Here is a 26,988-nt window from a genome sequence, read left to right on the forward strand (position 1 = left end):
TATCCGATGAAATTAAAGACTGATATTTATTCTATTTTTGTCAATTTTCGTGCTTATGTCGAGAAGTTCTTTTCGTGTCCCATTAAGTCTATTCAATCAGATCTCGGGGGTGAATACCGTAAGCTCCATGCAGTGTTTACTGCTGCTGGGATTGTTCACCGGCAGTCCTGCCCTCATACTCATGAGCAGAATGGTCGAGTTGAGCGCAGGCACCGGCACATTGTTGAGACCGGTCTTGCTTTGTTAGCCCGGGGTCATGTTCCTCAGTGATATTGGTCGTTTGCCTTTGAGTCGGCTGTTTATTTAATCAATCGTTTGCCTTCTCTGGTTTCTAGGAATGTCAGTCCCTATACACTCCTCTTTCGCAAATCCCCGGATTACTCTATGCTCCGTGTCTTTGGTTGTGAGTGTTTTCCGTGTCTTAGGCCATATAATAGGCATAAGATGGATTATCGGTCTGTTCCGTGTGTTTTCCTTGGGTATCCTCCTTCCTTTAGTGGCTACAGGTGTCTTGATCGGGCCACGGGTCGTGTGTACATTGCCCGTCATGTGCGCTTTAATGAGTCTGTCTTTCCCTTCTATCGGTCTGCCAGTCATCTCGGCTCTGCGGCCTCGTGTCGTAGTCCAGTCCTTCCTTGGGCTTGTGTACCATGCACGGTGGCTCCGCCACCATCTGTTTTACCTGCTTCTATTGTTGCAGGGGATGTTGACTCTACTCATGCAGGGGGTGCTGTCCCATCTACCTCTGAGCCGGTTGTTGATGTCTCTGTGCCGGTGGCTCGCCGTGCTCCGCGGGGTCGGCGTCGGCGTTTGATTCTTCCGCGCTCTCATGGCATGGCTCTTAGGCAGTCCACTAGTGCTCAGCGGCGTTCTCCTGCTGCTCTTGTTGCCTCTGTTGATGACGTAGTTCCCACTTGCTACTCCCAGGCTGTTAAGTCCTCTGATTGGAGGACTGCCATGGATGATGAGATCAATGCCCTTCTCCGGAATCAGACTTGGCGTTTGGTTCCTGTTACTGGTGATTTGAATGTGATTGGGTGCAAGTGGGTATTTCGGGTGAAGCGTAAGTCGGATGGGTCTGTTGAGCGCTATAAGGCAAGGCTGGTGGCTAAAGGATATAATCAAGTTGCTGGTGAGGATTACTCAGAGACGTTCAGTCCTGTTGTCAAACCTACGACTGTTCGTTTGTTGCTTTCTTTTGCAGTTTCTCGAGGATGGACTATGCGCCAGTTGGATGTGCACAATGCCTTTCTCAATGGGCGTGTCACGGAGGATATTTACATGCGCCAACCGCCAGGTTACGTTCATCCCTCTTTTCCTGAGTATGTTTGCAAGTTGGAAAAGTCATTATATGGTCTCAAGCAGGCGCCTAGAGCATGGTTTATGCGGTTGCACGATTTCTTGCTCACTGTTGGCTTTCGCCCCTCGCGGACTGATGTTTCGTTGTTTGTCTATGTTTCTGGTGAGTTGCGTGCCTATATGCTTGTCTATGTTGATGACATTTTATTGTTGGGTAGTTGTTCCGGCTTGGTTGATAGTTTGCTAGGTAAGTTATCGTCTGAGTTTAAGATTCGGGATCTTGGCAAGCCTCGTTTTTTTCTTGGTGTTGAGGCTATTTATACTGGTTCCGATGTTGTTCTTTCTCAACGTCAGTATATGCTTGAGGTTTTACGTAGAGCTGGCATGGAGTCTTGCAAACCGTTGGCTACTCCGCTTTCTGTTTCTGTATCGAGAGTTTCTGGTGATGACTCTTTGCTTGATGATCCTACGCCTTACAGGCAGCTGGTTGGTTCCCTAATGTATATGCTGGTTACTCGTCCTGATCTTTCTTTTGCTGTGAATCGGCTCTGTCAGTTTATGCATGGTCCTACTGAGCAGCATTTTGCTGATTTGAAGCGGGTTCTGCGTTATGTTAAAGGGACTCTAGATCTTGGTTTGCGGCTGCCGGGTTCGTTAGCTACCACCATACATGCCTTCTCTGACTCTGACTGGGCTGGCTGTCAGGTTGATAGGCGGTCTACGGCGGGCTTTGCAATTTTTCTTGGTTCTAGCTTGGTGTCTTGGGTTTCCAGGGCTTTGCAATTTTTCTTGGTTCTAGCTTGGTGTCTTGGGTTTCCAGGAAGCAGCGTACTGTTGCTCGGTCCTCTACTGAGGCTGAGTACAAGGCGCTGGCTGATGTTGCGGCTGAGGTTGCCTGGATTCAGTCATTACTCAGTGAGCTTGGTTTGTCTCTCAATTCTGTTCCTGTGCTTTGGTGTCACAATCTTGGTGCGACTTACTTGTGTGCTAATCCTGTTTTTCACGCTCGGACGAAACATGTCGAGATAGATTATCATTTTGTTCGTGAACGTGTGGCAGCTGGTAAGCTTAAGGTGAATTTCCTTTCCACCAAAGATCAGGTTGCTGATATTTTCACGAAACCACTGTCCGGGCCTCAGTTTGCTGAGCTGCGTGTCAAGCTAGGCGTTGTCCTTTGTCCCCCGTCTGCTTGAGGGGGTGTATTAGTCATATATTCATCTTTGGACTCTTCTAGTCTATTATATTTGTAATAGGACACCTCTTGTACAGACTACTTATCATTACTTCTCTGCACTATGATGATTATCTGATTATTGAATATACACGATTACTATTCCTAAAAGCTCTCATCCACACAAGTTCAGTTCAAACAACACACAGTAAATTTTTGTGTCAATAAACTACAATAAAAATACAAATACATTACGCCACAGAGTTCATTCATATTATAAAGCAAAAGATGAATAATCACAATTAGTAGCATATATAACAAGCAGGAGTTTTGAATCATTGAATGTAAATGAATTGGCTTAAGATCCATTCCTGTCCATTTGGCCTTTATATTTTAAAATAAGTCTTAATAATCAGTATATTACTTATAGGAAGCATTTTTTATTAAACCTTTAATTTCAGAATTTTCTGTTTCCAACCTACATATTAATGCATGCATTTCAAGTGGAAAGCCCCATCAAAGCAAAGATACAATGACCCATTACTCAAGCCTTAAAAAATCATCAAAAGTGTACTGCATAGTAAAATTAACCCATGAAAGTGTGGATTCAAAGCTTTCAATTTAGCGACATCCTAAGACAATTCCCAGAGAGGAAATCAAAATCGGAATAATCTCAAAATAACCATCATTAGATGCCTCTTTAACAATTTCATTTGTATAAAAACAGATGAACATGATAAACTAATGAAGGGTTGTCTCAAACATGTCGGAAAACAATTGTGGTTTACCTCGACAGAAAGTAATGCTTTTGGAATCACCCTACATATAAAAATAAGGAAGAATTCAGTAATGCACCGGATCCCATCAGAACTCCGAAGTTAAGCGTGCTTGGGCGAGAGTAGTTGGGTGATCCCCTGGAAAATGAAACCAACTATGCACAATCAAAAAAGTAAAAATTCAAACGGGGTTACTCTTTTGTTTACCCAACAATATGACAGCATCCATATATCATACACTCCTTTGGAAATGAAACCTAAACTTCCACCACCATAGAAGTATACCTTCCTATTCACTAAGTCAAAATAAATATCTACAAACATTTCATTTTCACTGTGAAAGTACTCAAATAAACATCAGAGAAGGTACAAAAAGAATTAAAAGAATGCCTAAACAAAACTAAAAATAAAGCTTAACATCTGGGGATGATAAAGCATAACTAAGGTGAATTAGATGTTGAACTTGGTCTATGAAATAAAGCTAATACCACTATAGCATCAAAAGCTCAAACTCAACCAGAGAATGTGGCTAAGGAGTGAATTAATTAATCCACAATCACTGGGATAGTGAAATTTGTGCTACACCAAAAGCATGTAAATCCATAATCAAGGAAAAATAGCGTTTGCATTAATGAATGGGGCTACAGAGGGGAACCATGATATGTTTTGGAATTTAAATCAATTAATGGTCCAAAGAATCCCCATTTTCTCAACATAAAACACTTTCAGAGTTACAGAGATGAACAAAGTACCTTGGATGCAGGCTGTATCCCATCAAGTTTTGACGAAATGATGCTACAATCTTGGAGGCAGGAAGATAATGGCAATCGTTTTAATTTTTTAGGTAACATACACTGTATAGTAGAAGGGGAATGCAATAGAATTGGAAGGGAAGGAAAACACTGTCAAGCCTTAGATGGCAAAGTGAATGCTTAAGAATACAGATACAGATGATCAGATAATTTCAAAGACTGCTGGCTATTGTAAAGAACTTTTTATACATCTTAAAAACAAAATGGTATGCTATCAATTATCCTAGCAATATGTAGGTTGATCATCACTAAATTGCCCCATTGTAAGTTGTAACAATGCAGTTCAGTTTATTATAGACAATAGGATCAGGCGTCATAAGTTCAGCAGAAAACTCTTGCACACTTAAGGATTGAAGTTTGCCGATCAAATAGTTGCTTGATGATAAAAAAAAAAAAAAAAAAAAAAAAAAAAAAAAAAAATTATTAAGGGCACAACAAAACTTATTAAGGGTTTTTTTTGAGAAGTCATTAGGTGTCCTGAACAGGCCCTAACTGTAGGAGACACCTTTAAGCCTGTACCATACTCAGACTAATCCCCATTCGCACCGGGCTGGCCCAATTAAGAGGCAAAGTCGCTGACCAGATTGGTTTTTCCATACGAGAGGCCGAGAGGAGGTTCAAGCTCCCGATCTCTCTTAAGGGATGAGAGTGCACGACCACAAAACTTATTAAGGTTTAATCAAACTACTAACTTCAGCATGCTAAAAGTAAGAAAGATCATAGAATTATACATACCCCATTATAGACTTTGCATATTAAATTATCATACACACGAGAAGATTAACAACAACCAGCAGGGCTACAAGTAAATCAACATTCCAACAGACAATAATACATGGAAAGAACTTAGATTAAGAAAATCATTCATATATATAAACTAACAAATGGAGAAGCAATTTAGTGTTTTATCAAGTCACACTATCATCAATTTTGGTGCACCAAAAGGGAGAGGTTCTCACTGGTACAGATGAACTACAGCACACCTCCAACCTGTCCCAAAATCGCACCTCGGATAACTTCAACATCAAGGGCAATGATAAACACACCCCTTTCTCCACACAAATCTTATGCCTGGGTTTAATCCTATTTTCTAAGCTAAAAGAAAAGTATTGTGGGAAATCCAACAGTTCCTTCAACTCCCTCCCCATATCCACCAAAAAATAATTGGATTTCGGCTCAAAATTCTCCTCTATACTATAGCAGAACAACGAAGGGAATCTCCTGAACATTACCGTGGCTTCTCGTTTCGAGAACCCTAGTTTCTGGAAGTAATCGAGCCTGGGTATAAACTTGGTCTCCACGGAACAGGAAAGCAGAGTGGCGCATTTGCTAACATCCTCGATTCCGACAGCACTCTGCAGGAAATAGAGAGCCGGACGGAGCTGCTCCTCCACGCTGCGGGTGAGCAGCCGCGGCCGGCGGCGAATCACGCCGGGAAGGTGCCGGCCTTCCACCCTAGCCTCACGGAGCAGAAAGGTAACCGCGGGACGAAGGGTATGCGGGAGAGAGGCGGTGAGGATCTCCGGGCACATGTGCAACACGCGCCGAATTTCATGAATGTTGAGGTCGAGGTTGAGCAGGAAATTAATGGCGGATTTGAATTGGGGGAGAGAGGCGGAGACGAGTTGAGGATGGGAAGTGAGGCAATGGAAAGAGTCTATGCCAAGGGAATCCAAGTAGAAGAGGTTTTCTTGAAGGTGGGTATTCGAAGGTTTGGGATTTGGAGGGAGGGAAATGGTGGGAGAGGAAGATGGTGGAGAAGGGAGGCGTAGGAGTTTGGGCGGCGAGGCGGGAAGTGGGGGTTTGAGAAGAGTGGCGGTGGGGGAGGTGGTGGTGGAAGAGAGGTAGAGAGTATGAGGCATGGAGGCGGTGATTACATTGCCCTTTTGATGGAAGGTCATGGAAATGGCGGAAAAGGATAAGAAGGGAAAGGATATTACATTGCCTTTTTGGATGACTCTACTCAATACTCATCAGTCATCATAGAACTAGAGGGGTTGACTATTAACATGTTTGAGTGTATATTATTGTTAAATTAAAATGATATTTTAGTTGTGATGAAATGAAATTACGGTATGTATAAAATGAAACTGAATAACAGGTATCACATATTCAGTGTATATTGTCAACTGAAATTATAGTAATATCAAAATGATACTTTAATTGTGTCGTAATGAAACTACAATGTATATAAAGTGAAACTGAATAACAATTTCACATATTTGAGTGTATATTGCCCAATGAAATCGTAGTTGCATTAGAATTGTACTTTAGTGGTGTTGTAATAAGACTGCAGTGTGTATAAAATGAAATTCAATAACAGGACTCACATATTGAGTGTATAATGTCAAATGAAACTGTAGTTGAAACAAAACGATACTTTAGTTGTGACGAAATAAAACTACAATGTATATAAAATGAAACTGAATACCTCATACAAATATAAGTAATCAGACAAGAAACGACACCGTTTTGGACCATGGTCCACAGTAAAATTTGCCTTCCGTGGGGTGAGTTGTGTATGGGCTATTGAGTTTGGGAAAATCATACCAAATTGTTTGTGTACCATGATCGAAAATGACATTTAGATTATGTGCATTCAGTTAAAAAAATTACGTGTATGTAAATAAATTGAAGATACATAATATGTTAACTACAAACACATAATATATTAATTACAAACACATAATAATATGTTAATAGTAGTCACATAATAAATATGTTAGCTGCATATTATGTATATGCGGTTAGTATATTATGTGTATCCAGTTAATATATTATGTGCTTGTAGTTAATATATGGGAAAGATATAATTTTCAGCCCATCAATTGTTCCTTATTAGTGATTTTAGTCCTTAACTTTTTACCGTTGCAATATACACTCCTAACTCTTTAAAAAGTTACAATTTTAACCTATAGAGCAACAAAACTATTGAACTCTATTAAAATTTTAAATAGTAAATGAGTATTTTAGTACATTTTAATGTTTCTTCTTTAATTTTAATCTTATTTAGTCTCGATATTTCATTTGTAAAATAAAATAAAATAAAATAAAAAACATAATTTTAACGTGGTCATATAGGGAAAAATTTTAGGGAAGAAAAATCTCTAGTTTGCATATGAAATTACAAAAGTGGCAATTTTATAAAGAACAAAAATAATAACATTTTAAAATATCTATGTAGTAAGGGGGGTATATTCAATCAAGAATTTTAAAGACTTTTAAAGTGATGAATATTAAATGACTTTTGTAGATTTTCCTGCAAATTTTTAAACTTTTCTTCTCCCAAAGATAAGTAAATTTTTAAACTTTAATCAACTTTAAAATTCGTAAGACAAACATTGATAAACTTTTAAAAACTGTTATCATATTAAAAAGTCTATAAAAGTCATTAAAACTTTAAATTGGATACATCCTTACAAACATTTCATAACTTTTACTAATACATTATTTATAATTTTCTTATAAAAATAAATTTTTATAAATCATAAATAAATTAATGTATTACAAAAAATAAATTAAATAAATATTAGTTGTCACAAAAATAGAGTATATTAAGTGAATACTTTGCCTAGCAGATTTGTTGTTCTCAAGGCTCCACCTACAAATTTGAGTTTCCTCCTTTATGCTGATCTTGTTGGCGTTGCTAAGTCTAGATTTACGTAATTTTTATTCGTTTTCATTCCTTCGAAAAATTGTGATTTTGTTCAAACCTGGGGCTGTTTTGATAAATTTTTGTTCTGTTTTTTCTTTTTTTAAAAAAATACGTATGAAAATAATAAAAAGACAAAAATAAAAAGTATATGAGTTTTGTGAAAGATTTGAAAAAATTTGATAGAAATTGATGAAAATTTTGTTTGGTTTAGTAGAAGAAAAAAATTTGTAAAGAAAATTGAAAAGTTTAGGATTGAAGGGTTGGATTTTGCGTTATGCTGTGGAATCGTGTCCACCTTGCAAGGTGGGCACGGTTCCATATTCATAATTTTTATACTGTAGATTCATAATTTCTAAATCGTAGATTTATAATTTCTAAACTGTATAGTTATCAAATTATGAACATATAGTTCTATGATTTGTGAAAACAGAGTTCAACAATTGAGAATATGAATATCGGAAATTATGAACATATAGATCTATAATTATAGACATATATTTACACAATTATGAACATATAACTTTATAATTATGAATTTACAATATAAAAATTATGAGTATGGAACCGTGCACATCTTGCAAGGTGGGCACGTTTCCACAACATAACTTGCCCATCTATTTATATTTGAGCAAATACCAATTTTGGTCTCACGAGTATTAACGAAATGATAATTTTGGTCCACATGTTTAATTCATACCAATTTTCATTCACGACTATTGTTTTAGTACCAATTTTCATCCATAATTATTATTTTAGTGTCAGAATTCATCACGCCGATCACCCATTCGTTTAAGACATGCCGAAATATGAAATTATTAAGGGTAGTTTCGTGCTTTTCAAATTATGATCCATATTTGAGCTTGAATAAAGGGATTTAAGCCCTAAGATCTATCACAATTCGCAATTTTCATCCTAAAATTAAGGTAGGACGGGAAGGAGAACCGCGAATTGGGATCGATCTTATGGCTTAAATTAATTTATTTATGTTTAAATTGGAATCTTACGTTAAAAATGACGAAAATGCCCTTAAAATTTTTAGATTTCGGGATGTCTTAAATAGATGGGTGACCGACGTGATGAATTTTGCTACTAAAATAATAGTCGTGGATGAAAATTGGTAGGAATTAAATATGTGGACCAAAACCGTCATTTTACTAATACTTGTGGGACCAAAATTGGTATTTACTCATTTATATTAATGAAGAAAACGTCTACAAAATCATATTCTGATAGAGTCCATGAAATTTGATAAGTTTTTGAATACCAGTAGACTTTTAATCTGAAACGAATACCATTATACTTTTAAAGACTTTGAGTTTAAAAAGTATAAATTGAATACCACCAAACTTTTAAATTCGTTAAAGTCTTTGAAAATTTTTAAAAGTCTTGATTAAAAACACCTCCTAAAATTAGTCATTGAAAAACATGGACCTGGCGTAGGTAATAAAGACTCTTTGTGCATAAAGTATACAGGTAAGAGATAACATAGGGAAACCTAAGGTATCAAAATATATATATATATATATATATATATATATATATATAACAAAAAAATTGTTTTTTTTTTATTATTAAAAAAAAAAAAGTTAACTATGACAAAACTTCGGTGGCAAAATATTGCCGTTGTCTCGTTGAGTGAAAGGTAATTAAAGTTGTATATTTATATATAAAATGTTTAAATCAAACGTAATGTTGAGATGGCCGAGTTGGTCTAAGGCGCCAGATTAAGGTTCTGGTCCGAGAGGGCGTGGGTTCAAATCCCACTCTCAACAATTTCTTTTTGAATTCCCCGTGTACCCTGATTTCGCAGAAATTGAAGGCAGAATCTACTGTGTATGCTAACGGGATATATTTAAATTCCTGAAAGGTAATTTTATGAACAAATTTTGATAATCAATTCCTTGCGATTTCTTACATTGCTTTTGATTTCGATTTTAATTTCCTGTTCCCTTTTATGGGGGGCTTTGAATTTAGAGATTTTGTTTCATTTAGGTATCCTTTTCAGCCTCCAGTTGTGACTTTTCTCACACCAATATATCATCCCAATATCGACAATGGAGGGCGCATTTGCTTGGATATTCTCAATCTTCCTCCAAAGGTTAACCCATTTTCAATAATCATATATTCCTTTATAAATTCTAATTCACTGATTCTACCACGATGCTATAAGATATGCATACTTGTTTATAGATGATTTCTTTGGTAGATGACAACTATTAGTTTGTTTATTCTTTAAGATCAGCATTCGAAGAGCAGAGAATTGAATAACAACTCCTCTACACACCGCCATAGCAGCTTAATGATCGGAGCAAAAAATTTTGGAACCATCGCGATACAGATAGCTTCCGTCAATAAAATGTAAGTTTTGTTTATTTTCTATGGCTAAAAAACAATTTTAATTTGAAGATCTAAACCCTAACTTTTTGATTTACAGATCTAACTACTACGGACAAAAATTCAAGGAATACAGCTCAAGATCTGAGTGTGAAACATCGCTATATGTACATGCAGACCAAGATTGCTGTCAATTAATTCGTCATCCATGGTTGATACAAAGTGATTCTTAGATCCGGTAAGTTTAGAATATTTTCTTGTTAAATTTTCATTTAATGTTATTAGATAAAAATCTTAACTATTTAATCTATCACTCAATAACTACTTTCATAAAAATAAAATAAAAAAAAGAATCACAGGAATATAGAAGAAGATCCGGGAAATTCCGTACATGCAAACAGTTGAGCAAATAGATTAATTATTCCCGCAGTCACGAAGAAGGATGTGTTAAAGATAAGTAGATCTGAACTATTTTGTATATTTTTTAGAATAAAAAAATGCAAATTTATTATAGTATATCTATAAATGTAATTTGTATTCTTAAAAATAAAATTGAAATAAAATAAAGTTGTGTGTATAATCAGCATAATGAAGATTAACTATTTTGTAGTTTTTCCTCGTGTTAAAAAATAAAAAGACATTTAATATAAAAGATCAAACAATGAGAAACTGAATGTTAAGTATCAAAATTACACTGTTAATATGACTTAATTGATTCAAATTTATATCTAAGCAAGAGGAAATACAATATCATAAAAGGTAAAATGAATAGAAATGTAGCCCTTAGGAAATTTATTTAATGAAACATGTACACGAAGTATTGATAGTGTAACAAATTGAATTTTAAAAAAAAAATTTAAAAACTTATATTTAAACCATACAACTTGATGAATATTAAATTAAGTTTACATCTTATTACATTATCTGATTAAAACTTATACTTAGCTTGAATCATAATCTCAAAGGTTTTCAATAATAACCTAGTGTATTAATACACTACACAATAGACATTGGGACCAAGAAGCTCTAATCGTAGCAAATTAAACTGTTGCTGCTTTGTAGTTGACCGATAACTGAAAACATGTTGAAAAAGAAATCCACACAGAAAATAAAAGAGAATAACATAATACATATTTTAAAGATAATAAGAAATATAAGCAATTAAAGCAATCAAACTTGCTGTGTATGGGATCAACTTGAGGTACAAAATCCTGCCTAATAGATTACATTTTTTATTATCTCCATTTTTTTATCCTGCCTAATAGATTACATTTTTTATTATCTCAATTTTTTTTATATAATTATGTTGCAAATTAAAGTTTGATATCATGTATGGAACACTTGAACTCCAAAAGTAGAAAAAAACATATATTAAAACTAAAAATACATTTCAATTTACTTATACAGAACCAATACTTTAAAAAATGAATATTTTTAAAGACTATTCTTCTTCTTACATAATACAACCAAAACTAAATAACCCAACACAAAACCAATTTTTTTTTTTTAATACAAAAGTGTCTTTTTATTGATTGCTTCACAGATTTAAACACTTTAAAGTGGTTGTTCATGACTGCAAGTGTGTTGAACAACGTGTAAAAAATGCCTTGCAAATATCATATTTCTCTCCAGATACATCATTTTTTTCTCCTGATTACATTTTTTTTTTAAATTCAATTACTAACAATCTACAATTAGAGGTAAATGATGATAAAGGAGTTTGATACCTTTAAAGATGGTAATGTAGCAATAATACACCTCTTGATCATGGAACACACACTATTGACTTATGATGTTTTCTCCCCGGGTTTCAGTGACAACATAGTTCTGCACACAACGCAACCTAATTGCCTTTCTGGTTTGCTGAGGATGAAGTTGCGCAGCAACAATAAACTACCCGGACATCTTCTTCATTGATCACAGAAGTATGAATTTTTTTTTTCCAGTTTGTATTTGAATAGAGGCTGAAGTCTCTAAATATGTATCTTCTATATATAAGTGTTGAACTGTAAAAAAGAAAAAAAAAAAAAACTAAACGTTGTTGTTTATCATGGGCGGGAATTTCACCAAAATCTATTTGACTTTATTATAGTTAGGATAATAAATATTAATATTTTATTCGTCAATACTTTCACATGAAACATGTAGGGAAAAACTACCACTGTAAAATATCAGCATGCGTTTGTAAGATCAAGAGTTCATAGTACAATTAAGATTCGAGTCATATACACAACAAGGAAAATCCGCAGCTTCCTACACCACAATCTCATTGCATGACACTGTCATCTATGCTACCAACAGTAACCAATTGCAAATAACACACTACCAAAAAAAAAAAAGGTGACAAATAGTGAAGATGAATACAATGACAATGCTAATCAAAAGAGAATTAAGAATACTTAAAAAAATTCAAACCAAAAGTAGTATTTATTTAGACTATCTTTTTTAGACTATCAATTTTACAAAGTTGCAAACATTTATTTTAGTGAAAATTATCATGAATCTCGTATATTATCTTGCATTTATATACTTTGAGTTAAATATTTAAATAAACAAATTCGACATTCAATTACCTATGTATGAACTTCTTCTATATAATCTTGCATTGATATACTTTCAAATACTTATTTAAATATAAACATTAGACATTAACTCATTCGCACAATACTCGTGTAAAACTAGTTATCTCTATCTTCTTTATCTTTATCTTTATCTTTATCTTTTCTTTATATATAATCTTTATATATAATAAAGCAAAATCCTAGCTATCAAAATTTCCCTCCAAAAGTGTAAATGGGTTTTGGGTAAATGGGCTGCAGCAATAGGATAGGTTTGGCCCAAAATTTAAAAAAAAAAATGTAATTTGCAATTATATATTGGCCCAACATTTATTATATTAAAATTTTTTTAAAAATGTAATTATATATATATATATATATATATATATATATATATATATATATATATAATTAGGTTCTGGTGCGGTTGTGCGATTTAATCTGGTCCATTCATCTCGCTTAAATCAACGTCCAGGATTACCAAAGTTAAAAAAACGCGGTGGTAATTTTGTAATTTTTGCATCTTGGTCAAAATTAAGGTGAACGGATCTGTGATTAATGTGCGTGAGTTTTGTATATAAGATGCGTGAGGTTTGTGCTTAATGTGCGTGGGTTTGTGCTTAACGTGAGTAATTGTTAAAACTTAAAGTCTGTGAGTTAATACTTAAAGTGCGTGAGTTTTGTGCTTAATGTGCGTGAGTTTGTGCTTAATGTCAGTAGTTGTCGAAACTTAAAGTCTGTGAGTTAATATTTAAAGTGCGTGGGTTTTGTGCTTAATGTGCATGAGGTTGTGCTTAATGTGTGTGAGTTTTGTACTTAATGTGCGTGCGTTTGTGCTTAAGATCTAACACTTAAGGTGCGTGTTTCTATCACTTAAGGTGCGCCATTTTTAGCTTATGCTTCTTTCTTCCAGACACGCTTTTTTTTTTTATATATAATTTTTATTGATTTGAGCCGTTGATCTAAATTTGACAAACGGCTCAGATCTAACTGCACAGGAAGCTATACCCGCACCTGAACCCTTCTCTATATATATATATATATATATGTGTGTGTGTGTGTGTGTGTGTGTGTGTGTGTGTGTGTGTGTGTGTGTGTGTGTGTGTGTGTGTGTGTGTGTGAAAGAAATTGTTGAGTTTATACAACACAAGATGCAAGATAAAAAATACATACAAATTTATAAATTCATGTAATCATGAATTAATTTCTACGAGTATTATATATAATAAGATAAGATTTTTATTTTAATTACAAATATTTATATTAATAATTAAAAATCAAATCAAAATAATTATTAAATTAATAATTATATATATAAATGAATAAATTAAAGCTCATATCACATTTTTATATATAAAATAAAATCACCCAAACCTTTTTGGGAATAAAAATAGGAAAAAAGTTCTCGCCTGTAAAAAACGATTGCGTTTGGGTAATTCTATTCACACCCCCCTTTTTACTATTTGCACCACCTACATAATAGGTCAAACTACTTTATAGGTGGTGCTAACTACAAAATGCTATTTACACCACATCATTTAATGTGGTCAAAAGACTAATATTTATTATATATATATATATATATATATATATATATATATATATATATATATATATTTACAATTAAATTATTAATTAAAAAAAAAAAACTTAGCGTCACCTTTTCCGGTGAGAAGGCAGCCCAGTGGGTCGCCTTCTCACCGGAGAAGGCGACCCAGGTAGTTGGGTAGAAACTACCTGGGTTGCCTTCTCCGGTGAGAAGGCAACCCACTGGGCTGCCTTCTCACCGGAGAAGGTGACCGGGGAGTTTTTTTTTTTTTTTTTTTTTTTTTTTTTTTTTTTTTTTAATGAATTAAATTTTGAATTAATTAATTATTATTTAAATTTAATAAATGTGGTTTGAATAAGGGGGTGTAAATAGCATTTTGACCACCCATTAGGCTATTTGCACCACCTATGTATTTATTATAAATTTTCACCTTTTTAGATTTTCAATGTACTTTATACCTCATTTTAGTCAAAGGGGGTCCAAATAGCAACACCCTTGCGTTTTGTATGCAAAGGAGATTTTATCAATTTTGTTAAAAATCCCGTCATTTAAGAAGTATAAACATTTCGACTTTTGAAATTTTGTCATCCAACCTTTGATTATCCGAGTTGATTACCATTAATTCGCGTACTTATTTACAGTCAGTCTCTTTGGTTTCCCAAACAATGACATTAATTACCATATGTAAACAATGTTTCCTTACAATCTATAAATACATATGAATTCATATCAAATCAAATACAATACAAACATCGGGTATTACAGATTGTTTACAGTACAAACACAATCTCAATTAAGCATTGAACCTCTCTACATTAGGTGTTTGCGTACATATGAAATCGGAGATAGGAAGGGCAGCGAAACGATAAAGGGCAAGGAGTATGTTTCATGACCAAGAGGTATGCATATAAACATAGTAGATTATGTATTCTATCAGCGAGTATCAGCATGAATGAATTTTTATTTGAATGTATTTTTTTTTTTTTTTTACATTCCAGTATTACAGAGAAGCTTTTTGCATTCCAGTACTTTTTTTTTTTTTTAAATGTTCTGTTCTATTTGTGGTTGTTGGTATGGGGCAATTATGCCATGGACGATATTCAAGGTTATCATCATATACACTATTATATATTGTTGGTTTTAATGCTTTTTATACCCTTACAATGGGTCTATTTCGTTTCAGTATATTTTTTTATATGTATTGACTCATGCCTATTTCATTATATGTTTGTGTTTTTTTTTTTATAATAATTATAGGTATCACCAGATTTAATGAGTCATTATCTGAGGCTAGCCTGGAAGACAAGTTGGAGCAGTACATCATGTATAGTTGGTGTTATTGACTCCTTAGATCTTTGGGATTAATATGTGATGGCTTCTTATGTTTTTAATAATGTTATGTTAAGTTCAACTTTGTATACATTTAATTTTCAGTAGCAATCCCAGATGTCAACATACATTGTATTGTTGGTTTTAATGCTTTTTATAACCTTATAGTAGCTCTATTTGGTTTCAGTATATTTTTCATTTATGTGTATTGACTCATGCGCTTTTTCATTATATGTTTTTTTTTTTAATAATAATTGCAGGTATCAAGAGATTTAGTCAACTATTATTAGAAGCTTTAGTCTAGAAACCAAGTTAAAGCTGTTGTTATTGACTCCTCAGGTCTTTGGGATTAAATATGTCATGGCTTCTTATATTATTTTAGGTTGCAAACTTTTTATACATTTAATTTTCACCACCAATCCCAAATGTCAACATACAGTGTTTCTGGATGGAACTAATATAAAAATAAACTTTTAAATGAACATTAATAACATAATTCAAATTCTTAAAAATAAAATATTACTTGGTACATTGTATATTTATATTTTTAATAAAATTATATCTACTATCATAACATTAAAACAATACTTCTAAAATTGTGTCTGTACATCGCACGAGAAAATACTAGTTAATATAATACATGATGAATGTTAAGTTACTCCAACATATATATTTTGACTTCACACATCATACCCAACAACACAAATAGAGTGTAATTTTCTAACGTACACCCAAAAATTATAATTAAACATCAAACAAAAAAAAAAAAAACAAAGTAAATATATTCAATTCCCTGCAGTGATCTTCAATTCATTGGCATTTGGGGTTAGTGCAGTGGTTAGGGCAGGTGAGCGGAGCACGGTCTCTATCTGCAAGTTGAAATTAGAAGGCTGGCGCGTCCGCCGCCGATCTCTTCTTAATTGGTAAACTCCAACGTGTACAATTAAAGCCACAGCAAACATGCAGTAAATAACATCCGACAACACAAAAGGTAGTTTATGCTTGTCTAATATGTATCGCAGCACTGTGATGTAGCTACCCGACATCGCTAGCAATGTGAACTGTAATAACACACCACTCCCAAAATCACGGGGGAGTACGAATAGTATCAATGCTAAAGAGAGGTTCAACGCCAATGTGTTCATAGGCACAAACACATTGAATAGGCTGGCACGGCTTGACATTGATAATCCGAAGAAATTGTACTCCAAATCGATTTTGGGTGTTGTGGGATCGGGGGTTTCTGGTGGCGCGATGCCGCTAGGGGGTTGGAGGGCGACTTGGTAGGCGGCCGTGGCCACCAGCGTCGCCACCACTAACATCATGTTGCGCTTTTCCATGGACATGCCGGTGTGCGCGCACACAATAACACGGATGAATTTTTGCACAAATGTCTCTTGGGACATGAAGAATGTGCGGCGATGTTGGTTTGATATGTCTTCTTCTTTCTCTTGTTTGTTTTCTTTGGTTAGAGACACAAACCCCTTTAGTCTTCTCATAACCTGCATGCATATATGTAAGGAACCATATATATATATATATATATATATATATATATATATATATATATATATATATATATATATATAATCAAATGAAACAGCATCTTCCCATGAGACTATGAGACGCAACATGAATGCATACAGTCTAGTAGAGAAATGCACACAGACTAGAATGTGTACAATTTGCCCAACATGAGTGCACACAATATAGTGTATGTGCATTTATGTTGTGTCTCATAGTCTTCGGGACATGGCATGTCCCACTACAACATACAAAACTTCATTGGACAGAGACGAGATGAGCATGAACAAAATAAAAGAATCGTAATGGACCAAATTTTTGACTGCATGATTGGCTACGACAAAACACTTGTCCAGAACCTTAATAAATGGAAAAAAAAAAAAAAGAATTATCAACGAAAAAATTGCTAAAAGAACCGAACATGAAAGTTGTTTCCAATGAGACGGTTGTTCCCGTAATCAGGTAATGTGTTATCAATGTATCCACTGAGATTTTGATCACAAAAAAAAAAAAAAAACAAGGAACAAGTTTAGTCTTTTAGAACATATAATTTGAGGAAGTAAGTTTAATAGAGATAAAATGATTATTGTTAGTATTTATCGAAGTTGTGGTTGGATAGATTATATCAGAGATGGTGCTAGAAGATGAGGTGCTGTCACTGGCGAAATTAAAAGTAGTAAAAACAGTACAGTTTAAGGTACATAATTAAACGTTACCTGAGTTTGATGAGTGAGCGCAGCCAAATGCATCAAATTGTTGCCATCAATATCCTGCTTCTCCAACACAGAATTCTGCCCAGTCCTACACACCCAACCAAACAGCACTTTAAAAGCATCCACACTCTTCGAAGCCACCGCAATATGCAGCGGGGTTTTGCCTTCAACCGTCACGTCCGTAACGGCTTCAGGGCATGCCCAAACAAAATCAATCAACAGATCCACTTTCTTCTTCACATCACCACTGTCGTCGCCGTTACCGATAACGGAGACCAAGGAGTGCATCGCCGTCATCTTTCCCCTCCCCGCCACTCGAATCAGCCCACCCTCCAGCTCTATCATCTCCCTCGCGGTTTCCAGATGCCCGTTTTGCACAGCCAGGTGCAACGGGCTTAGCCCCTCACGGTTCAGCTTCCGGGAAAAAGACGGCATTAAGCTCATCATTTCCGCCACGAAAATGGCGTTTCCATTTGCCGCCGCCACGTGCAGCGGCGTGTCTGCGAATGGGGTGTCCTCGATTTCTTTGAGGATCTTTGGGTTTTCTGGGATTATTGTTTCGTACAGAAGATCTACGTTGTTTTCTTTGGCTGCGGTTTCCAAAAGGGACAACATTTTGTTCTTTTGTGACTCCGAAATGGATAACATTGTTACTGTTCATGAGTGCAAAAGAGCAAAGCTCAGCTCTGCTCTTACTGGCAATATATAGGTGGCCGGACGACACACGTGGAGGAGAAGAACACATGACAGTAATGCCCCTCATTTAGTGTTTTCCCACCCTCCAAGCTAGGAATCACATAATTTGTAAAGAAAATTTGACCGAACAATCTTTTACGGGTGGTTTGGTTGGAGCAAATTATAATTTTATTTTCACATAATTTTAAACGTAAGTAAATTTCTTTGTTTGGTTGGAGTCTAAATAAAATTATAATTGCGTAAAATTAAAATTCTTTGACGGGGTGTTAGGTTTGAGAGATGGAATTTAATAAGAAAAGAATTATAATTCCATGGAAGATGAATACTATGGAATACAATTGTAATTTAAATTTTAATATTTGATTTGCAGGAATAAAATTACTGAAAATTTCAATTACAATATTTGATATACATACAAATTGAAAGAGAATAAGTAGTATGAAGTTTAAAATATCCTTGTGTAATAATAATTCGTTTAAATAACTTCTAACAAATGCGTCTTTGCACAAAATATCAAGTCAAATTTTACAGTCATAGTTTTTTTTTTTTTTTTTTTTTTTAATACAAGGGAATGTGGTCACCTAAACTACTAATCCTTTTCACTAAAGCTCGAACATATCACCTCTCACATAAGAGAGCAACCGGATACTATTAGATCACAAAGCCCTTAGTATTTAGTTTTTTTTTTCTTTAAATATTCTTATTTGCCCTTTTACTTTATTTATTTATTTTGCAATAAAGTCCTTTTCTTTTTCTTCTTTTATTATTCTTTCTTTTTGGTCCACATTCCCCTCCCCTTCATCTTTATTCTTTATCTTCAAAATCTCTTTTTCCTAAATTCTGCTGGAGGATGTGTTCAATTATTAACCAACTTTCTGTAATCAGGTTGGTCTCCAGAACCAGAATATCTCAGTCCTTGTAAATTGTAATTAATTAATTAATTCCTTATTTTATTTTTTAACCTAAATTAAATGAACTTTTCCCAGAGTTGGGGAAAATATTCTACCTTATCCGGCCTCTTATTGCCTCGCACGTCTAAAAGCATAATTTTCGATCTTATAAAAAATACTAGTTTTCATTGGGCAAATGAGATAATGCCCAATTATTATTTTTAAATTAGTAATTCAAAATATATCAATACAAGATTATATAGGAGATTTCATGCATAGGTAATTGAATATTGAATTTGTCTATTTAACTTAATAATTAATAATTCAAAGTATATAAATGCAAAATAATATATGAGAGATTGATTATAATTGTCACTAAAATAAATGTTTGCAGTTTTATAATAACGTTAGTCTAAATACTTAGTATAAGAATGATAGTTTAAATAAATAATATTTTTTGTTTAAATTTCTCTAAGTCTTCTTAATTCTCTTTTGGATAGCATTGTTGTTGTCTTCATCTTCAATACTTGTTATCTTATTTTTTATTAGTAGTGTGTCATGTGCAATTGGGTTACTAGTGGTAGCATAGATATTGTTATAATAATATAGTAAAAGTAACTTACAAATTTCTTCAAAAATTTTCATACATTGATAAAATTATGAGAATAATGTGTAAACTTGTTCGATTAGAGTCATTAGAATGTCAAGATTATCAATTCTATTTTTCACCTTTTGTTCATTTTGCATTGAAGGTAAAGTTATGAACAAGAATACTTTAAGTACATTTTTAGTAAATAATTTATTCTTTAAGCCTTCCGAAATAAGTTTCAAAACTATTCATTTTCACACACACACACAGAATTAAGTTCCCGTGTGATTGTACAGTTAAATTTGAGCCATTGATCTTGTTAACGTTCAGGATTAACAATGATTAAAAAACGCAGTGACATTTTGATCTTTTTGCATCTAGGTCAAATTTAAGGTGTGTTGTTTTTGTATTGTGTGGCTTAAGGTGCGTTAGTTGTTGAAAATTTAAGTGCGTCGATCTAAAGCTTTAGGTGCGTGGTTTTTCTTCTTAAGGTGCGTGGTGTGTGCTTTAGGTACGATGCGTCAGTTGTTGAACTTATGGTGCATCGGCCTAAAGCTTTAGGTGCGTTGTTTTCCTTTTTAAGATGCGTGATTTGTATGTTTAAGGTGCCTCAGTTGTTGAAACTTAAGGTGCGTCATTTTAAAACTTTGGGTGTGTGATTTGTGTTCTTAAGGTGTGCCATTTTAATGTTTAAGGGGCATCTTTTTGTGTTAACCGCACAGGAAGTTATCTTCGGCAACCATGGCGATATAGAGACCTTTCATAAGAAACAGTAAGTTTTGATGATTTTATACGGGTAAAAAACAATTTACAGATCAAGATCTAAACCCTAAGTTTTTTTGTTTATTTACAGATCTAACTACTACGGCAAAAAAAGAAGGAATACAACTCAGTATCTACTGTAGAAACATTCCTAAGTGCACATGCAGACGGTTGACGAAGTATAAAATCTTCGTCGTCCATGGTTGATACAGACAGCGTTCTTAAGATCCGATAAGTTCTAATTATTTTTTACCCTAACTTTTAAATTTACAGGTCTAACTACTTTCATCTAAAAAATCAAAGGAATACATACAGATAAAGATGACTACTGGAAACAACTCATTCGCCGTACATGCAGAATGTTGAGCAAGTATAAAACGTTACTGTTAAAGATAAGTAGACTAAAAAACAAAAAAAAAAATAAAATATTTTCTTATATCTATAACTGTGATTTGTATTCTTATATTCTCTGTATGAAATATACAAATAAAATGGGATGTAGTTCCTGTTTCTACTTTGTTGTATGTAATTAATTACAAGCTTTACCTTAGAGACTTTTAATCTTGTAAAAAAATTACTATTTATTTTGTTCTTTACTTTGGAAGGAGGAACAGAGATAGCAATCAATGTATTGATCTTTCTTATTCAAATTGAAATTTAGGCCAAGAAGACATAGAAAGAGTAATCACTGAGCCGGATTGAGCAGTTGACTAAAGAAGCTGAGCCAAGTAAACCAAAGCTTCAAAGATGGCTGGATAAATTTGGGGAGCAGTATGGCAAGGTTGTGGTATTTCTGTCAATTTCAGTTGCTGTGATTGGAACTTTTATTTTCAGGAGGCCCTTCTTTAGTACCTCAAGTAAAAATCACTCACTTGCTAAGGTTCTTTTGCAACACTCTATTCATCAGCCTTTCTGCATCCAGCACACAATATTTGAAAATGGTGCGTCGACCTAAAGCTTTAGGTGCGTTGTTTTCCTTTTTAAGGTGCATGATTTGTATGTTTAAGGTGCCTCAGTTGTTGAAACTTAAGGCACGTCATTTTAAAACTTTAGGTGTGTGGTTTGTGTTCTTAAGGTCCATTTTTTTATGTTAACCGCACGGGAAGTTATCTTCGCACCTGATTCAGTATCTATATATATATATATATATATATATATATATATATATATATATATATATATATATATATATATCGCAGAGTTCAGGTGCGGCCGCACCAATAATTATGCAAATATGCACCAACAATATTAGGAAATGCACAACAAAAAAATACAAAAATATGCATCATTAGGTTCGCATCACAAAAAGCGCACCATTAGGTATGCATATAAGCACCACAAAGTGTTTGGAAATGCACAATTAGATTTGAGGAGGTATTGGGTATTTTTTTTTAGGTGTGTTGTGCATTTTTGGTGTATTTGTGCATTTCATTGTCGTGCATTTTCCTAACATTATTAGTGCCTTTGTTAAAATTATTGGTGCTTTTTTCAAGAGGCCGCACTAACCACATACGCGATCCAATTTGAGCATATATATATATATATATATATATATATATATATATATATATATATATATATATATATATATATATATATATATATATTTGTGTGTGTGTGTGTGTGTGTGTGTGTGTGCGGCTTGGTGAAAAAAATAAATATTTTTATTCTTTTTGTTAGAATACTGATCTCTAATTGACAATAATCGATCCTAGTTCCTACTTCCTAGACTACAATGTTGAGTTATTAAAATGGTTGCACGTGTATGAGTAAATTAATTAGATAATTATTTGATGTGAAAATTATTGTCTGATATGAATGTTATGATATTGAAATGTGAACATAAGTAAAGAGGCCGGCCATGTGTTTCATTTGTGTATGGGAAAACACTATAATGTATTTTTATTGTGTCCTCTCAATTTATATTTTTATACATAAAATTTTAATATAGACACTTGTATTAGAGTTTACATGAAAAAAATAACTTATCAGAATTCGCCACATCAAGTAGTAAAATTTAGAGAGTAAAATTAGGAAGTACATGTAGTAAAACTCTTTGTGTATGTGTGTACTAAATAAAATGTTCTCTTGAGACATGGGAGAAAGGAAGGTGTGGATTCGCAAGAGGTGGTTGACTGGATTAACAAATACATTGAGACTAGAGGCCCATTTGAAGTATGATATAGGATTGCAAACGATAGTTCCAAAGGAATTGAGAGGTTAAAATTTCTCATATTCCGATAGTGCTCAACAAAGTTGCTGATTAGATGGCTAAGCTTGCTTTGAAACGTTGTTGTGGCTGGATTGAGATCATAGAAACACTCGGAAAAATGTTAGAGCAAGTAGAGATTAATAAAGTGCACGTCGCTCTTCGTAAAATGAGCTAAGAGAACTAGTTTTTTTTTTTAGCTTGGGTATCTCCCTTCCATCTTTCAAACAAAAAAAAAAAAAAAAAAAAAAAGATGTTCTTTCTCTTCTTAAAAGTGAATCACAAATCACAAGCAACCCCAAGTATATATGTGGTTCAACATTTGTTTGTATTTAATAAAATATATTTTGTGAATATTAATTCGACAAAATTCAGTATAAAATGTTTAAAATCGTGAAATGTCCATATAAAAGTATACTCTAAATTTGATCTCAATTAACGATTGTCAATTGTATGAAATAAATATAATTTTCCCTGATCCGATTATTCTAAAGTTAGTTAGCGGGAAACATGGACCCGTCATAGGTAATGAAGACTCCTTGTGTATAGAGTATACAGGTAAGAGATAGCATAGGGAAACCTAATGTATCAAAAAAATAATAAATATAACAAAAAAAATTGATTTGTTTTTTATATATATAAAAAATTAACTATGACAAAACTTCGGTGGCAAAATATTTGGCGTTGAGTGAAAGGTAATTGAAATTATATACTTATGAATAAAATGTTAAACATAGATGCAAAGTTGAGATGGCCGAGTTGGTCTAAGGCGCCAGATTAAGGTTCTGGTCCGAAAGGGCGTGGGTTCAAATCCCACTCTCAACAATTCGTTTTCGAATTCACCGTTTTACCCCCGCACATTCCTTTTTTCCGGTTTCTACCCCTTTCCCTCCAAATTCCTCTCTACCATTTTGTGAAACTCAGAAAGCGATCGAGGGTTGGAGTAAATGGCGCAAGCGGCGAGGCTGAACCTTCGAATGCAAAGGGAGCTGAAGCTCCTCCTCTCCGACCCGCCTCACGGCGCCTCTTTTCCTTCTCTTTCGTCTTCTTCCTCGCCCTCTCTCTCCTCCATTGTCGCCCGTAAGTCTTATCTTACTACTATATATGTGTGTGTTTATGGCGCCAGTGTAACAAGTTTTCTACGGATTTTGCAGAAATTGAAGGCCCAGAAGCTACTGTGTATGCTAACGGGATATTTAAGCTCAAAATTCAAATTCCTGAAAGGTAATTTTATGAACAAATTTTGATAACCCTGGAGCTCTAAGTAACTGAATTAGGTTTAGTCGATATATGTGTTCCTTGCGATTTCTTACATTGATTTTGATTTTGATTTTAATTTCCCCTTTTATCGGCTTTGAATTTTGAGATTTTGTTTCATTTTAGGTATCCTTTTCAGCCTCCAGTTGTGACTTTCCTCACACCAATATATCATCCCAATATCGACAATGGAGGGCGCATTTGCTTGGATATTCTCAATCTTCCTCCAAAGGTTAACCCTTTTTCAATAATCATATATTCCTTTTTAAATTCTAATTCACTGATTCTACCACGATGCTATGAGATATGCATACTTGTTTATGGATGATTTAATTTCTTTGTAGATGAGAACTATTCTAAAAGCAACTGATGCTAATGTAACATTGTGGGGTTTGAAGATTTATTTTATTCGTTATTCTCTAGCATTTTAATTAATTGTTTCAATTCAAGTAGGGCGCGTGGCAGCCATCCTTGAATATCTCGACTGTTTTAACGAGCATTGGATTGTTGTTAAGCGAACCGAACCCTGATGATGGCTTAATGCATGATGCGGTAAGTATAAATTTTTGGTTGGAAAATGATGAATGGAGGATGGTGCCTACTAGATTTTGACTGTGATTTAGGGATTGTGTGCAGAGTGAGGAATATAAGTACAATAGACAAGCTTTTAATCAGAAGGCGAGATCCATGACAGAAAAGTTTGCTAGGGCACAAGCAAGTGAAGATGCTGCTTCTGTTTCTCACCAAGAAATTCAAACTCGAATTAATCCTGACATGGAAAAAGTAAAGTTTACTGCTTGGTTGGTTTTTGTTATGCCCATTTGTAAGCTTTTTGATGTTTATTTTCCACCAGCTGCAGGTTGAGAATAAGGGACCAGATGCTTCAAAATCTAATGCAATTCAGTGCTTTCTAAGCCAAAATAGATTATGTGGAGTTAGCAGAAAGTTGTCTCTGGATTCTTCTGGATCAAATCAACATAGAATTAGTACTGAGAGAGTAACTGGATTGCCTGTTCCTTGTCTCTCCGACAATCAGCTTGAAGCTGGGGCGTTGAAGTACTATGGAGACACTACTAAGGAAGAAAATGGAATCCCTGCTCATTGTCTCTTAGACAATCATATTGAAGCTGGAGGGTCAAAGCAGAAGAGAGATTCTGCTAAGGGAGTTATTGAAGCTGGAGGATTGAACAAAAAGGCAGTAGGATTATCCAGTGAGTATGAGAAGTTATGGGGGACTGAGCTGAATATGTCACCAGAATTTTCAGGTGATGCAAGAAATTCCAATAATAAGGATAATCTGATGCCCGATCAATGTGCATCCCATCAGGAGGCTCAAAGCAGCTCTGCTGACCCCCTTACTCGAGATAGCAGCAATACGGAGAAACATGCCAATCCCAGTGGTAGTGAATTTGGAAAGGACAGTGTGGATATAAGTTTGAAGCAGAAGCAGTCACTACAGTATGATGATTCTGAACAGAAGAGTGGCAAGCAACTGCATACCATCCCCCATCCATCTGTACCCCATCAGTTTCCTTCCTCTGCTTCATGTCATAGTCTCCTATTGCCAGAAGGCCCAGAAACCACTGGTCATGGCTGCATAGACACTGTTGATAGAACCTTAAACAAATTTGCCACCACAAAGCACAAAAAGTTAGGTTTAGCTGGCAGGAAAATGTCTTTGGGATCATTGGGTTCATCTCAGAGAAATAACAAGGAGAATTTAATTTCTCTCAACAACGTTGCTGATTCTAAGGCTAATTTGCATTCTAAACCCTCACCCTTGCATGCAATGTCGGAAGCTGGTGATTTTGATGGGCACGTGGGAAAGTATTCTGCAAAGGTAGTTCAAAAGAATCTGGGTGTGAGGCTGCAAAGGCAACCTTTGCAACCTATGGTTCATGTTCAAGAAAGTAACAATCATCATTTTCTGTTGGATCAGAAGCAGCCTAAACAAGACCATGAGGAAAAACTAGAAACAAATATTAAGGAACATGAAATAGGATTACCAATACCTGAATCAGTGATTGTATTGGATAGTGATGATAGTGAAGACGAAAGGAGCTTGCCTACGAGGTCTAGATTGTCACTTGCAAGAAAATGTTTGCCTGGGAAGCGAAAAGCTAAAGCATAGAATTTTCCATTGTGTGGATGGTTAAGAAGCATAATCAGTACATGGATCCATAATCTGTGGGGGAGAAATATTTTGTTGACTAATTGCTGCATCGAATGACAGCAAGCTTTTAACATCACTGCAGCTGTATGTCCTGGATAACTAGATTTTCAGGCTATCTGGTTAGTCTTTCAATGTTTTACATGTTGCTACTCATGCTTCTTATCCATTCAATACTGAGTTAAACTTTTTGTTCATTTTGTGTTTAAGCCAAAAAAAAAAAAGGAATATGTTTCGCATATAAAGTTGATATTTTGAGGGTTTCCTTTGAATTAAGTATTCTCTTCTCTAAATCTCAAATCAAGGCCATGCACAACAGGTTTGATTATCAATCCAGGGGGGCAGGAAAGGCCGAAAGGGGTTTTCTAATGCTTTCGGGATGGTGGTTGAAGAAGTGAAAGAACTTGCATCTACGATTTATAGTTTGAAGTTCATATTTGTTAAAAGATCTGCGAACCGAGCTGTCCATGTTTTGACGTTAGAGTCTCGTTCTATGTCAGGCTATATGGAGTGGTTGTCTACCTCTCATGTTTTGTTCCTTGATAATGTTAATGAATGAAGTATGTTTTTGGTTCTCAAAAAAATACATTTTTCTTATATTCCTTAAATATATAGCTTATATTAAAGAATATATTTTTGTGGGGTTAATAACTTAATATGTTTTGGTTTAATACAAAAATGTATTTCATGGTTTA

The 26,988-nt window shown here is 34.4% G+C and overlaps 3 protein-coding genes and 2 non-coding genes across 5 annotated transcripts; 3 read left to right on the top strand and 2 right to left on the bottom strand.

Annotated features, from left to right (window-relative positions):
- Positions 1 to 4,790: 4,790 nt before the first annotated feature.
- On the bottom strand, positions 4,791 to 6,053 carry LOC109185419 (transcription termination factor MTEF1, chloroplastic-like). Its single transcript, XM_019335445.1, has one exon. It carries the CDS (start codon positions 5,957 to 5,959, stop codon positions 4,967 to 4,969), a length of 993 nt encoding a protein of 330 aa, XP_019190990.1. The 5' UTR covers positions 5,960 to 6,053; the 3' UTR covers positions 4,791 to 4,966.
- A 3,351-nt stretch (positions 6,054 to 9,404) lies between these two features.
- TRNAL-AAG lies at positions 9,405 to 9,485 on the top strand. The gene has a single exon. It is a non-coding gene; the product is annotated as a tRNA-Leu (tRNA).
- A 6,646-nt stretch (positions 9,486 to 16,131) lies between these two features.
- On the bottom strand, positions 16,132 to 18,449 carry LOC109185418. The gene is made up of 2 exons (XM_019335444.1): positions 17,724 to 18,449; positions 16,132 to 16,985 (listed from the first exon to the last, which is right to left on the bottom strand). Exons 1-2 carry the CDS (start codon positions 18,366 to 18,368, stop codon positions 16,269 to 16,271), a joined length of 1,362 nt encoding a protein of 453 aa, XP_019190989.1. The 5' UTR covers positions 18,369 to 18,449; the 3' UTR covers positions 16,132 to 16,268.
- Positions 18,450 to 23,610: 5,161 nt separating this feature from the next.
- TRNAL-AAG lies at positions 23,611 to 23,691 on the top strand. The gene has a single exon. It is a non-coding gene; the product is annotated as a tRNA-Leu (tRNA).
- Positions 23,692 to 23,785: 94 nt separating this feature from the next.
- On the top strand, positions 23,786 to 26,254 carry LOC109185300. Its single transcript, XM_019335278.1, has 6 exons — positions 23,786 to 23,946; positions 24,021 to 24,090; positions 24,250 to 24,355; positions 24,577 to 24,675; positions 24,760 to 24,906; positions 24,977 to 26,254. The coding sequence occupies exons 1-6, from the start codon at positions 23,814 to 23,816 to the stop codon at positions 26,252 to 26,254; spliced, it is 1,833 nt and encodes a 610-aa protein (XP_019190823.1). The 5' UTR covers positions 23,786 to 23,813.
- Positions 26,255 to 26,988: the final 734 nt, after the last annotated feature.

The sequence above is a fragment of the Ipomoea nil genome, unplaced genomic scaffold (assembly GCF_001879475.1).
Source record: "Ipomoea nil cultivar Tokyo-kokei standard unplaced genomic scaffold, Asagao_1.1 scaffold1317, whole genome shotgun sequence".
Lineage (NCBI taxonomy): Eukaryota > Viridiplantae > Streptophyta > Magnoliopsida > Solanales > Convolvulaceae > Ipomoea > Ipomoea nil.